Source organism: Notolepis coatsorum, assembly GCF_963971535.1.
Source record: "Notolepis coatsorum genome assembly, chromosome: 13".
Lineage (NCBI taxonomy): Eukaryota > Metazoa > Chordata > Actinopteri > Aulopiformes > Paralepididae > Notolepis > Notolepis coatsorum.
Window position 1 is genome coordinate 113236192 of NC_140177.1, and position 12148 is coordinate 113248339.

Sequence of the window (12148 nt, forward strand, 5' to 3'; positions counted from 1 at the left end):
AATCACCATGGATACTGCCATAGTGTCCTCATATCCCAGTACAATCACCATGGATACTGCCATAGTGTCCTCATATCCCAGTCAAATCACCATGGATACTGCCATAGTGTCCTCATATCCCAGTCAAATCACCATGGATACTGCCATAGTGTCCTGGAGTTGTTCCACTATTCAATGTCTGTGGAGCAGCTCCAGGATTTATCTATAGATGACATCATCACTAGAGACTTAAATTCCCTCCATATATATTTGTATAAACCCATAAAATGTTCTACATTGAATAACCAAATTGCTAATAAAGTGCAGAAAATGTCTTGGCAGCATCTCTACACCTTTACCCTCATTGAGAACACAAGGATCTATGAATGTGTAAATTGGCAACAATCATAATATTTCCTAGGAATTCCAAGTCAGCAGCTTATATATTTTCAAGACATGTCGATACCTTGTCAGAATTATGTGTATGCTGAGGCTAAAGGTGGTCCACGGACCAGGATGTCAATACCTACTCATGCATTCTGTGTATGAATCTAAAAGGTGCCAAGTTACCACATATTGAACCAAGAGAAGTCCAACCTATTAGTGACATCACACATGCATCTCAGATATCAGGGAAGTACAGAGAAGCTCTCCGTCTCCAGGGGCAGAATGTGAAAAAGGTGCTCTGGTGACAAGTTCTGCACAAATAACAATCTGTACAGTCAAAGTCATGCCTCCCATAGGAGTTAACCCTAAAAAAACACCTCTGTGAGCGGAGGGGGATCTCTGTTGTGTAACATAATGTGAATTCACCTTGAAGATGGACTTTCCCAGTATGACATAAATCTAAGTGAACTGAATGTCATGCATCTCACCTCAAGCGTCCGTCCTGCGCCGCAGCTCCCCCGGGGATGACCTTGGTGATGAAGATACTGGGGTCTTCACCAATGTGCGGGTTGTCCGTCCCCCCTGCGATACTGAAACCCAGCCCTGAGTTTCCCTGGAGGAGCAAACAATAAAAATATCAACAAACGGAAAAGGCTGGAGACACTGCGCTCTACATATCATTGCAACACGGTATCACATTTTCTTCCCACCCCGACCAAACAGTAGACAGAGTTTCCAGCAGCCAACGCCCTGACTGGCCCTATAGTAAATAAACAAACCACATCATGCCCAACGTGATTGAACAGTGTGCCTGATGTTTGACCTTAAATAAGAAGGGCTGTGCCAAGACAGTGTCCTTATGGACCACGAGGCTCATAAAAGACTGAGGAGAAAACAGTTGGTCCATTTAATAACAATATGGCTGAGTAAAAAAATTAAAAAGCCAGACATCCTCTTACCCGCTCCAACGTGATCTCCTCATATTCATAATCTGCTTCAGTTCCATTCACCTGCGTGAGAAAGAGAAGAGGCAATGGCATTTATTTATTTATTAGCTGCTGAACTTATTGAATTACCGATCAAATTCTGACATTCTATTGAAGTTGTGAAAACAAGAGCAATGACAGTAATGCTCCAGATAGATGTTATCTCTCTACACACATTCAAAGTCCCTGACAGACGACCATGATTACTGCCAATATGTTCCCTTGTTTTAATCCGTGTGTTACCTGCACTATGTGTGTTTAGTCATTTGTGAAAGGCTATATTGCTAGAGCCGTCTTCAATTCAAATAATCCTTAGCTAACGAGCAGTCAACTAATCAATTAGAGTGATTTAACAGAGAAATTAAGCTGTAAAAATTGTGTTCCCCACATTTTCTGCCTTTTTTTTTGCAAACATGCAAATGTATACAAGCATGCACAAAACTCTTTAAAACTAGCGCTTATTAAAGACCATTGCTTATATTGAATGAAATACAGTATGATGTTCATTGTGAATCTATGATGTCAGAGATAAGTAATTCAGCATGAAGGGGGAAATAAAATAAACAAACAGAAAAAACAGAAAAGAACGACTTATCGTCTACAAGTCTTACTCAGCCAAGATCCTAAAGAATCATTAGTCACTTAAATCAGGGGTTCCCAAACTTTTCAGGCCGCGACCCCCAAATAACGGTGTCAGAGAGCCGCGACCCCCACTATTATAGGAGGTAACAAAAATAAAAATAAAAAAAATAAATTATTATTATTATAATTTTTTTTTTATAAATGGAAATGTATGGTTGAAACATGCAAACGTTCAAACGCACACACACTAATAAGCATAGGAGGCTTTTAACCAGGGCCGGACTGGGGAAATCATTCAGGCCAGGAAATATAGTGCAAAATATAGCCCCAGTGTCAGGCCACTTTTTAAGCAGGGGGTCTTGGGGTCCCCCACCAGGAAATGTTTTGTTACAAAGACTTCATTTCCTGCATTCTGGTGCAGGAATTTTTTTATTTGTACCCTTTAAATGCCAGTGTTTGTGATGGCATCACAAATTATTGTTAAAAAACAGGCTAGCATATGTATGATTAGCAACAACACTGATTTTGATGGATTTTCTGTTTTTATGTAATGTCAGATTGAAAAAAATACAATCTTTTATTCAACTTCAGCCCTGATCATAACACCACTAGGGATGGGTACCGAATTCGGTACTTTTGAGGTACCGAAACACGTCGGTACTACCGAGTATCGAATCAAGTGAGAAACCGAAAAAAAAATTAAAAAAAAATTAAAAAAAAAAAATTTATACAATTTTTTTTTTACTTTTTTTTTTTACCTTTTTTCTTTTCATGTCAACGTTCACACTCACAATATATGCTTACCTAGGATTTGACTTGATTCAACAACAAAGCAGTCGGAGCAATGACGAGCCGAAAACTGTGGAAATTGTAGTTATTTGAAGTTTGGATTTTTTTTTTTACGACTGAGGTAGGTAAATTAAATTTCTTGAGACTAAAGTACCGAAAAAAGGTACCATTGGGTACCGGTATCGATTCACAGGTACCGGTATCGGTTCAAATGTGAAAGGTACCCATCCCTAAACACCACATATTCATTTTATAATTCTAACCCTTTAAATGCCAGTGTGTGTGATGGCATATTATTTGCAATATATCAAATGCAAAGTAGATTTTTCTGGGGGGGATTATTACAGGCTAGCATGTGTCAATGATTAGCAACAACAGTTTTTTGTAAGGGTCCCGCCTCCACCAATCACATGCGGCTCCTTTTTTGTGTGTGTGTGTGTGTGAGAGTGAGTGTGAGAGTGAGTGAGTGAGTGAGTGAGTGAGTGAGTGAGTGAGTGAGTGAGTGAGTGAGTGAGTGAGTGAGTGAGTGAGTGAGTGAGTGAGTGAGTGAGTGAGTGAGAGAGAGAGAGAGAGAGAGAGAGAGAGAGAGAGAGAGAGAGAGAGAGAGAGAGAGAGAGAGAGAGAGAGAGAGAGATTTATATTTTATTTAACCTTTATTTTACCAGGTAGTCACTTGAGATCAAACTTGTGTGAGTTGCAGTGATCTCCTGGTTGTTCCCGACCTAGGTTATCTAACTATGGCGCTGCTGCAACTACTGTAGAAACACTGGCCTGGCCTGCTTCTAAGTTCAGTGGCCTGACTGCAAAAAATATATATATTTTTTTTTAATCATCTGGCGACCCCCCCCCCCCACTTTGGGAACCCCTGACTTACGGTAAATAACTGCCAGATATTGAAAGATGAAGTAATAATGGCAAAAGCACTTACTCCTAGGACATTCTTTGACCATTTTACAGCCAATAATACAAGAAATATCCAGGTGGAATTCTATAATATACTATAATTACAGTGCTAAGAGGGTTAATCGACTAAGAGGAGGCTTTACATCTTTACATCTTTTACATCTTGGTTGTGTGCAAATTTATCTGGCGAGGGAGACAAAGAAGGATCTTGCTGATGGGGGCTCTGCGTCTTGAGCATCACAGATCCAATCAGAGTCAGGGCAGCTGTTTAGGCACGATTTCCAATTTCATTTAGATTGGTGTGAAGCCAAGCTGGAGGATAGTGATGTGTATGGCTGTATGTCCAACATGTGTATAGCTGTATGGCTGTATGTCCAACATGTGTATAGCTGTATGGCTGTATGTCCAACATGTGTATAGCTGTATGGCTGTATAGCTGTATGTCCAACATGTGTATTTGTGTATAGCTGTATGGCTGTATGTCCAACATGTGTATAGCTGTATGGCTGTATAGCTGTATGTCCAACATGTGTATAGCTGTATGGCTGTATGGCTGTATGTGTATAGCTGTATGTCCAACATGTGTATAGCTGTATAGCTGTATGGCTGTATGTCCAACATGTGTATAGCTGTATGGCTGTATGGCTGTATGTCCAACATGTGTATAGCTGTATGGCTGTATGTCCAACATGTGTATAGCTGTATGGCTGTATGTCCAACATGTGTATAGCTGTATGGCTGTATGGCTGTATGTCCAACATGTGTATAGCTGTATGTCCAACATGTGTATGGTTGTATGTCCAACATGTGTATAGCTGTATGTCCAACATGTGTATGGCTGTATGTCCAACATGTGTATGGCTGTATGTCCAACATGTGTATGGTTGTATGTCCAACATGTGTATGGTTGTATGTCCAACATGTGTATGGCTGTATGTCCAACATGTGTATGGTTGTATGTCCAACATGTGTATGGTTGTATGTCCAACATGTGTATGGTTGTATGTCCAACATGTGTATGGTTGTATGGCTGTATGTCCAACATGTGTATGGTTGTATGTCCAACATGTGTATGGTTGTATGTCCAACATGTGTATGGCTGTATGTCCAACATGTGTATGGTTGTATGTCCAACATGTGTATGGTTGTATGTCCAACATGTGTATGGCTGTATGTCCAACATGTGTATGGTTGTATGTCCAACATGTGTATGGTTGTATGTCCAACATGTGTATAGCTGTATCGCTGTATGTCCAACATGTGTATGGTTGTATGTCCAACATGTGTATAGCTGTATCGCTGTATGTCCAACATGTGTATGGTTGTATGTCCAACATGTGTATAGCTGTATCGCTGTATGTCCAACATGTGTATGGCTGTATGTCCAACATGTGTATGGCTGTATGTCCAACATGTGTATGGCTGTATGTCCAACATGTGTATGGTTGTATGGCTGTATGTCCAACATGTGTATGGTTGTATGTCCAACATGTGTATGGCTGTATGTCCAACATGTGTATGGTTGTATGTCCAACATGTGTATAGCTGTATGGCTGTATGTCCAACATGTGTATGGTTGTATGTCCAACATGTGTATGGCTGTATGTCCAAAAGTATGCTGTATGCTGCAAAAGAAAACGACTTTTCTAAACCAGCGTGTTGAAATATAGCAGCGTGTACTCTGTCATGTTGAAATATAGCAGCGTGTACTCTGTCATGTTGAAATATAGCAGCGTGTACTCTGCCATGTTGAAATACAGCAGTGTGTACTCTGTCATGTTGAAATATAGCAGTGTGTACTCTGTCGTGTTGAAATATAGCAGTGTGTACTCTGTCATGTTGAAATATAGCAGTGTGTACTCTGTCATGTTGAAATACAGCATGTACTCTGCCATGTTGAAATACAGCAGCGTGTACTCTGTCATGTTGAAATACAGCATGTACTCTGCCATGTTGAAATACAGCAGTGTGTACTCTGCCATGTTGAAATACAGCAGCGTGTACTCTGTCATGTTGAAATACAGCATGTACTCTGCCATGTTGAAATACAGCAGCGTGTACTCTGTCATGTTGAAATACAGCAGTGTGTACTCTGCCATGTTGAAATACAGCAGCGTGTACTCTGTCATGTTGAAATACAGCATGTACTCTGCCATGTTGAAATACAGCAGTGTGTACTCTGTCATGTTGAAATATAGCAGTGTGTACTCTGTCGTGTTGAAATACAGCAGTGTGTACTCTGTCATGTTGAAATATAGCAGCGTGTACTCTGTCATGTTGAAATTAGGGCTGTCAGTTTATCGCGTTAATTAGATTAATTAATTACACAGCAAATTATCGCGTTATGAAAATTAACTCAAAATTAATTACAAACAAAACAATATTTAAAATCTTTTTTTTGTATCTCATTCATTCCATAAGAATGTAGAATACACATTTACAGACTTTTTTTTAATATGGTCCATTTGCATGTTCTTGGTATCTGATTCTAGGGACATCTATGAATCTCAGGGAATGTATTCCCAGTGTCAGAAATACTGTGGTCTAGATCAGTGGTTCCCAAAGTCGGGGTCGCGACCCAAAGGTGGGCCGCGAGCAGCCACGGGTGGGCCGCGAGATGATTTCCAAAGTTCAAGTTCAGGCCACTGAACTTAGAAGCAGGCCAGGACAGTGTTTCTAGTTGTATTCTAAAATTCTATTCTATTGTATTCTAAAATGTGACTATATGGTTTTATATTAACTTAATAAATAAACAAAAAACGAAAAATCTACTTATTTCAACGAACATTTCAAACTAAATAACAGATTATGCACATAAAACGCTGAAAACAACCGAAGCAACAATAGTATTTTAATGAGGCTATTATTATTATCATTATTATTTTGCAACAAGTTAGCCCTCTCATAAATAGCACATATAAATGAATAACTAACTTGAACTAACTTAATAGGATTGAAGTGGTATTTGGCTTAAAAAATCGGTCGCCTGGCAAAAAAAAAAAAAAAAAAAAAAGCCTGACGATGTGCATTGGGCCGCGACTCTCTGACACCTTATTTTCTGGGTCCTGGCCTGAAAAGTTTGGGAACCCCTGGTCTAGATCCACAAAGAATGGATTGCACGGTGCAAGTTGCACCCTACAATTCATTATGAATTGAAAATGGGGGACCCTGATGTAAACAAGACGAAAGTCTTTCTCTGGTCTGCATCCCCTTAACAATTGTGTGTATTGAGCCGTACTGTATTGTACCCATTCTGCAATCTGTTAATAACATTTTCATTCAATCAATCAATCTGCGTGGTGATTGATTGAATGACATTTTTATTTTGAGTAAATTGTAATGAACCAAATGAGAATATCAGTACATTTTTTTTTTATCTTTGACTGTGAATAACACCATGCTCAAATTGACCAGACCTGAAGAATCTAAGCAAATTAATAGATGGAAGATGATTAAACAGAAGGTTTTGTAGATACAGTACTGAATTCTGCCATCCAGACACATGCAATTTGAAATATGATTATAGAATATAGAATATCAGGCATAAAATGGTTATGCGATTAAAATGCGATTAATTAGATTAATTAATTACAAAACAAAATGTTGAAATACAGCAGCATGTTTTCGTCATGTGAATTTCAATTAAATCTAAAATGCCGCACCCAGTGAAGGGGACTGAATCGGTCAGGTAGGCCTACTGTGTTCAGGCTCTTATTACTGTCTCTCGAGCTCCTGGAACATTCAGCGGGATGGGAGCAGATTGTGGTTGGTTTTGAATAAGTCATAGACAACACAGGGCAGCCATTTGAGCTCATGAAAGGCAAGCTTTAACCCTTTCACTGCCACACGACAGAAGGTTAACCATTTACTATCACACAACCGACGGTCGTGTGGCAGTGAAAGGGTTAACCTTCTGTGTATTGTCGCAGTGAAAGGGTTAACCGTTTTGGTAGTGCGGCGGTGAAAGGGTTAAAAAGGAACACGCCAACATTATGGGACATGCTCTTAGAGTCTTCTCTTCTCCAGAGTCAGACAAGAAGATGGATACCAATCTCCTCCTAGTGCGTTCAGTAGAAAGCTATCCGGCTGAAAGCTAGCCTAGCATAGCACAAATACATGGAAGCAGATACGGATCAGCTATTTTGGCTAGCTGGTCCGTATCCATTTCCATTCATTTGTGCTGAGCTAGGCTAGTTTGTAGCCGGATAGCTTTCTACTGAACGCACAGAGAGGTATCTATCCTCTTGTCAGACTCTGGAGAAGACGGTAAGCCCATAATGTTGGTGTGTTCCTTTAATAGATACATCTCCTCTTAAAAGTTGTATACCCTGCATTAGCATTTATCCACACTGTTTGAAGGGTGGGAGTAATACATATAAATTTGTGGCAGGTATAATAACAGAGGACGTTGTAGATAGAAACAAGGCCAGTGTAATGTGCAGCCTCTACACTCCACACAGTCCATTACGCAGATGCTGAGGTGTTTGTTTCTGTCATGTCGGGAGAAATTGCTGATGTTACCATGTTGAGTGGCAGCTATAGTCTCTGACCCTGCTAAGATCCCTGAGAAATTAACAATGAAAATCACAAAAGGGGAGGAGGTGCATAAAGGACTGGTCTCCAGCTGTCTGAGGAGCTTTTATGAATGAATGAATGATTTTATTTCGGTCTTCTTTTACAAAGCAATGTACAGTAGTAGGACATTTATTTAAAAAAATTAAGAAAACTAGCGAAAAGGTGTAGGCTGAAGCCGAGGCTTATATTGCCTACCCTTTTTACATTACATTATTAATAAAAAATAAAACATAATTCAGTACATAACTTTGCAAAAACAAAAACAAAAGGTTATGAAAGTTTCATAGTTTTAGTGTACCGTTTATACAGTAATATACAAAACGTATATATTTTTTGTGACGATTTGAATACAGTTACGTTCAAATATAATTAGGATTATAATAAGGTTTTAAATTTATGTATCACCTTATATTTGAATAATTTCTTAAATGTATGTATCAAACTACACATTTAGAATTTGTTGTCACAGTTATTCCATAGTTTTACCCCTTTAACAGATATACATCTACTTTTACATTTGTTCTTGCCTTTGTGATATTGAAGACACAAGTTCCCCTGAGTTTATACTCTCTCTCTAGTTTGGAACAACTCCGACCTGAATGCAGCTGGATGGCTGTTCACACACTTGCGCTGTTTGAGTATGTATAATTACACACACACGCACACACACACACACGCGCAAGACCACCTTCATTCATGAATCCAACCACACAATTCTAGCTCAGAATTTGGTTGTCGAGGATAAATCTAACATTCTCTCGACTGAAATAAACGTTTGTTTGATGCATTCGTAAATTAAAAAGATAATTTAGAAAACACAATAGAAATAGAAGCACAATAACGACACCGTGGGATGAATAAGTGCAACTCACATATGGAGGCGTGTCCAGGCTGTCTGTGTGGACCACGACGGGAGGAGGGTTAGCCTGAAGAACAGAAAACACATGGGTCAGTACAGAGTCACGTCCTCCAGAAATACACAATACAAAACTAAACATTACAAAAATACCCTCAAAATACTTAAAAAGAACATCCCATATCCACTAAACAGCAAAGAAAACTATAACAGTAACAACAATAATAACAACAAAAAATACTTACTCTCCTCATGATGCTACTGTAGGTAAACACCGGCAGAGATTAGCAGGAAGGAGAGTGATACGTACAATGGCATGTTACACTGCAGTATATGCAATGCTGAAGCATGAAGGTTAAATAAATCAAATTAAGTCCTGCAGGCTGGCATCGGCACTGTTCATCCCTTTTTATCATCTGTCTGTCTCAACTCCACTCTCCTCTGCACTCACTTCCTGCCCGGCTGACATGCAAACGGGCTCTTTGAGATAAACAGGGGAATCACATGCAAACAGGCTCTTTGAGATAAACAGGAGAGTCTCTCTCTCTCTCTCTCTCTCTCTCTCTCTCTCTCTCTCTCTCTCTCTCTCTCTCTCTCTCTTCTCTCTCTCTCTCTCTCTCTCTCTCTCTCTCTCTCTCTCTCTCTCTCATCTCTCTCTCTCTCTCTCTCTCTCTCCCTCTCTCTCCTCTCTCTCTCTCTCTCTCTCCCCTCTCTCTCTCTCTCTCCCCCCTCTCTCTCTCTCTCTCCCCTCTCTCTCCCTCTCTCTCTCTCTCTCTCTCTCTCTCTCTCTCTCTCTCTCTCTCTCCCCCATTCACTCTCTGTAATCTCTCTGTAATATCAGACCCAGTTAGGACAGCAGAGATGGAAAATAAATAAACACAAAAAATTTCCACTAGCCCAAATACATAATAAATAAATATATTTGTATAGTAAATAAAGTGATATATAGATGGATGCTGTAAATTATTTCTTTTTTTTTTAAAGGATGGAGAAAGAAAACCTGTGCGGTGGGTGTGATGACAGCGGTCTCCGCTGGTGGGACGGGCGAGATTGGGATCACAGGGATTATGGGAGAGGAAGGCGGGGCGACATCTGTCTGCTAAACAATAGTATGGAGGAGGGTCAGAGGTCAGACAAACACTGAAACACAGATGAACACCAAGAGAATTTTGGGAGGGAGGGAGGGAGGGGGCAATTGGGTGGGGGTGAGGGAGGATGGAGGGGCCAGGGAAGTGTGTGTGTTGTGTGTGTGTGGGGGGGGGGGGGGGGGGGGGGGATTAATTGGAAAATGCACAAAAATTCAATCAGAAATGTAGGAGTGGGGGTTCTTATGTGCGTACGAGGTGTTTAGATGAAAACACCCACATGTTAGACATCAAGGGACTTTGTGGGATTGTTGTCATATACAATACTTGTGTGGGTGATATTGAGTTTATGAGAATGTTATAACCAGTTATGAGAGAAATTGTCATAACATTCACCTTGTATGTTTTTGAACCCCCTGCCATTTGTGATGACATGAGCCCCGCTGCTGTGAATCGTGCTTATTGTGTGCGAACTTCCAGACCTAACAGAGCAGCACCTTCAGCATATTAAATATCTTTTATTAAAAGGGGTACTTCACCGAAAAACTATTCTCAATTACTTTGCACATAATCTCACGTGTATCCCAAAACTGTAATGCCCGGACAGTTATTGTGAGTTAATGAATTAATGAGCAGACAAAATGAGTGTACAAAAGGGTTTAGAGCGTGTGAGATTATATGCTAAATGAATTATTTAACCTCTTAACAGTCCTGCAAATTCTGCATAAAACGCCTGTCGATTACATACTAAAAGTTAATTGGTCACTATTCTGGAACCATTTGTAGCCAATGCACAAGTCTGGCCTCGTTTGAAAGGAAACACTGAATTATCATCCGCAACAGGACAAATAAAATCACTGAGTGGTATTGCCATAGAGTTACAGAGGTTTGAACACACCGAAATAAAAGTGTTTTTCTTTTTCGTCTGAATTATTTTGCAGATGCCTACAGATCTATCTACTCTATAGTTATAGTTACCCTTCTCACACAACAACAGATTAGCGCAATTTGCGCTCCGGAGAGAGGCGCGCGTTCATTCTTTTGCATACGGTACGTTTTACCACTTCTCTGTCTCAGAAAACCAACTCAAGTAAGATGTCATTCTTTTGAGAATTTCATTGGCTACACAAATGGTCAATCATTTTCAGCGTCAGTGGTGGTCTAAACTGACGCTCGTTGGCTGTTTGGTCTAATAACCCGAGATTGGAAGCACCTAATAGGTCAAGGGGCGTGTCAATCAAACGGCGGCCATTTTAGCTTTCAACCGAAGTGTTGGTTGATGGAGAATAACACAGTGTGACGCCGACAGATGGCTGTAAAGTGGTCCCATTGGATAATTACTCATTTCTGATATAATACAACACAGCACAAAAGTTAGGCGCACCACTTAAATCGACAGTGTAGAGAGAGACAAATGGAGCAGCAATTACTGTAATCTATCGGATGGATTCTACTAGTTTGGAGAGTGCGTTTGGAGAGTGTTGGGCCAGCAAGAGAGAAAAAATAGGGGAAAGTTATTTTCTGCCAAGTACGCTTTTCTAGTGGTCTGAGTGGATATTATTTTAGATCCACAATTAAGTCTCAGTTCCTTTAAAATGTTTATTAAATCAGTGCATGGCCTTATCTGGTCTTACGCAGTGAGTCTGCTTGGGACACGGAACTGAAAATCTACCAAAAACATCCCAAATCGCAGGCATTGCCATTTGATAATCGCAGAATTTCAAACTGCAATTCCGATTTTAAAATCGATTAATCGTTCAGCCCTAATATATAATACAGTGCTATTCCTCTTGAGGGCCAATCAAAACAGTGGATTATGTATTAAAATAAATAAATAAATAAAACAGATATTGGCCGTGGTGGTCCCCTAACTGGCCTTCCGTTGCCGTGACCTCTGTTATGCAAGAGAAGGAAGCTCAGGATGCTGCTAACGGGCCTGCTGGAGTGCAGTGCTGTGTGCGGGAGAGGCTTAACCCTTTCACTAACACACTACAGAAGGTTAACCT

The 12148-nt window shown here is 40.1% G+C and overlaps 1 protein-coding gene across 9 annotated transcripts in view; it reads right to left on the minus strand.

Moving 5' to 3' along the window:
• The window catches only part of dlg1b (discs large MAGUK scaffold protein 1b), a 408802-nt gene that overhangs the window by 135245 nt on the left and 261409 nt on the right, over positions 1-12148 (minus strand). For 5 of the 9 annotated variants that reach the window (XM_084328064.1, XM_084328060.1, XM_084328059.1 and 2 more), the window contains 3 exons: positions 9074-9127; positions 1326-1376; positions 855-979 (listed from right to left, as the gene is read on the minus strand). In XM_084328064.1, the coding sequence (XP_084184190.1) occupies positions 855-979; positions 1326-1376; positions 9074-9127 (230 nt within the window). Of the gene's footprint in view, positions 1-854; positions 980-1325; positions 1377-9073; positions 9128-10057; positions 10157-12148 lie in introns of all 9 variants that reach the window. The other 4 variants (XM_084328067.1, XM_084328062.1, XM_084328061.1 and 1 more) reach the window with 2 other exon arrangements.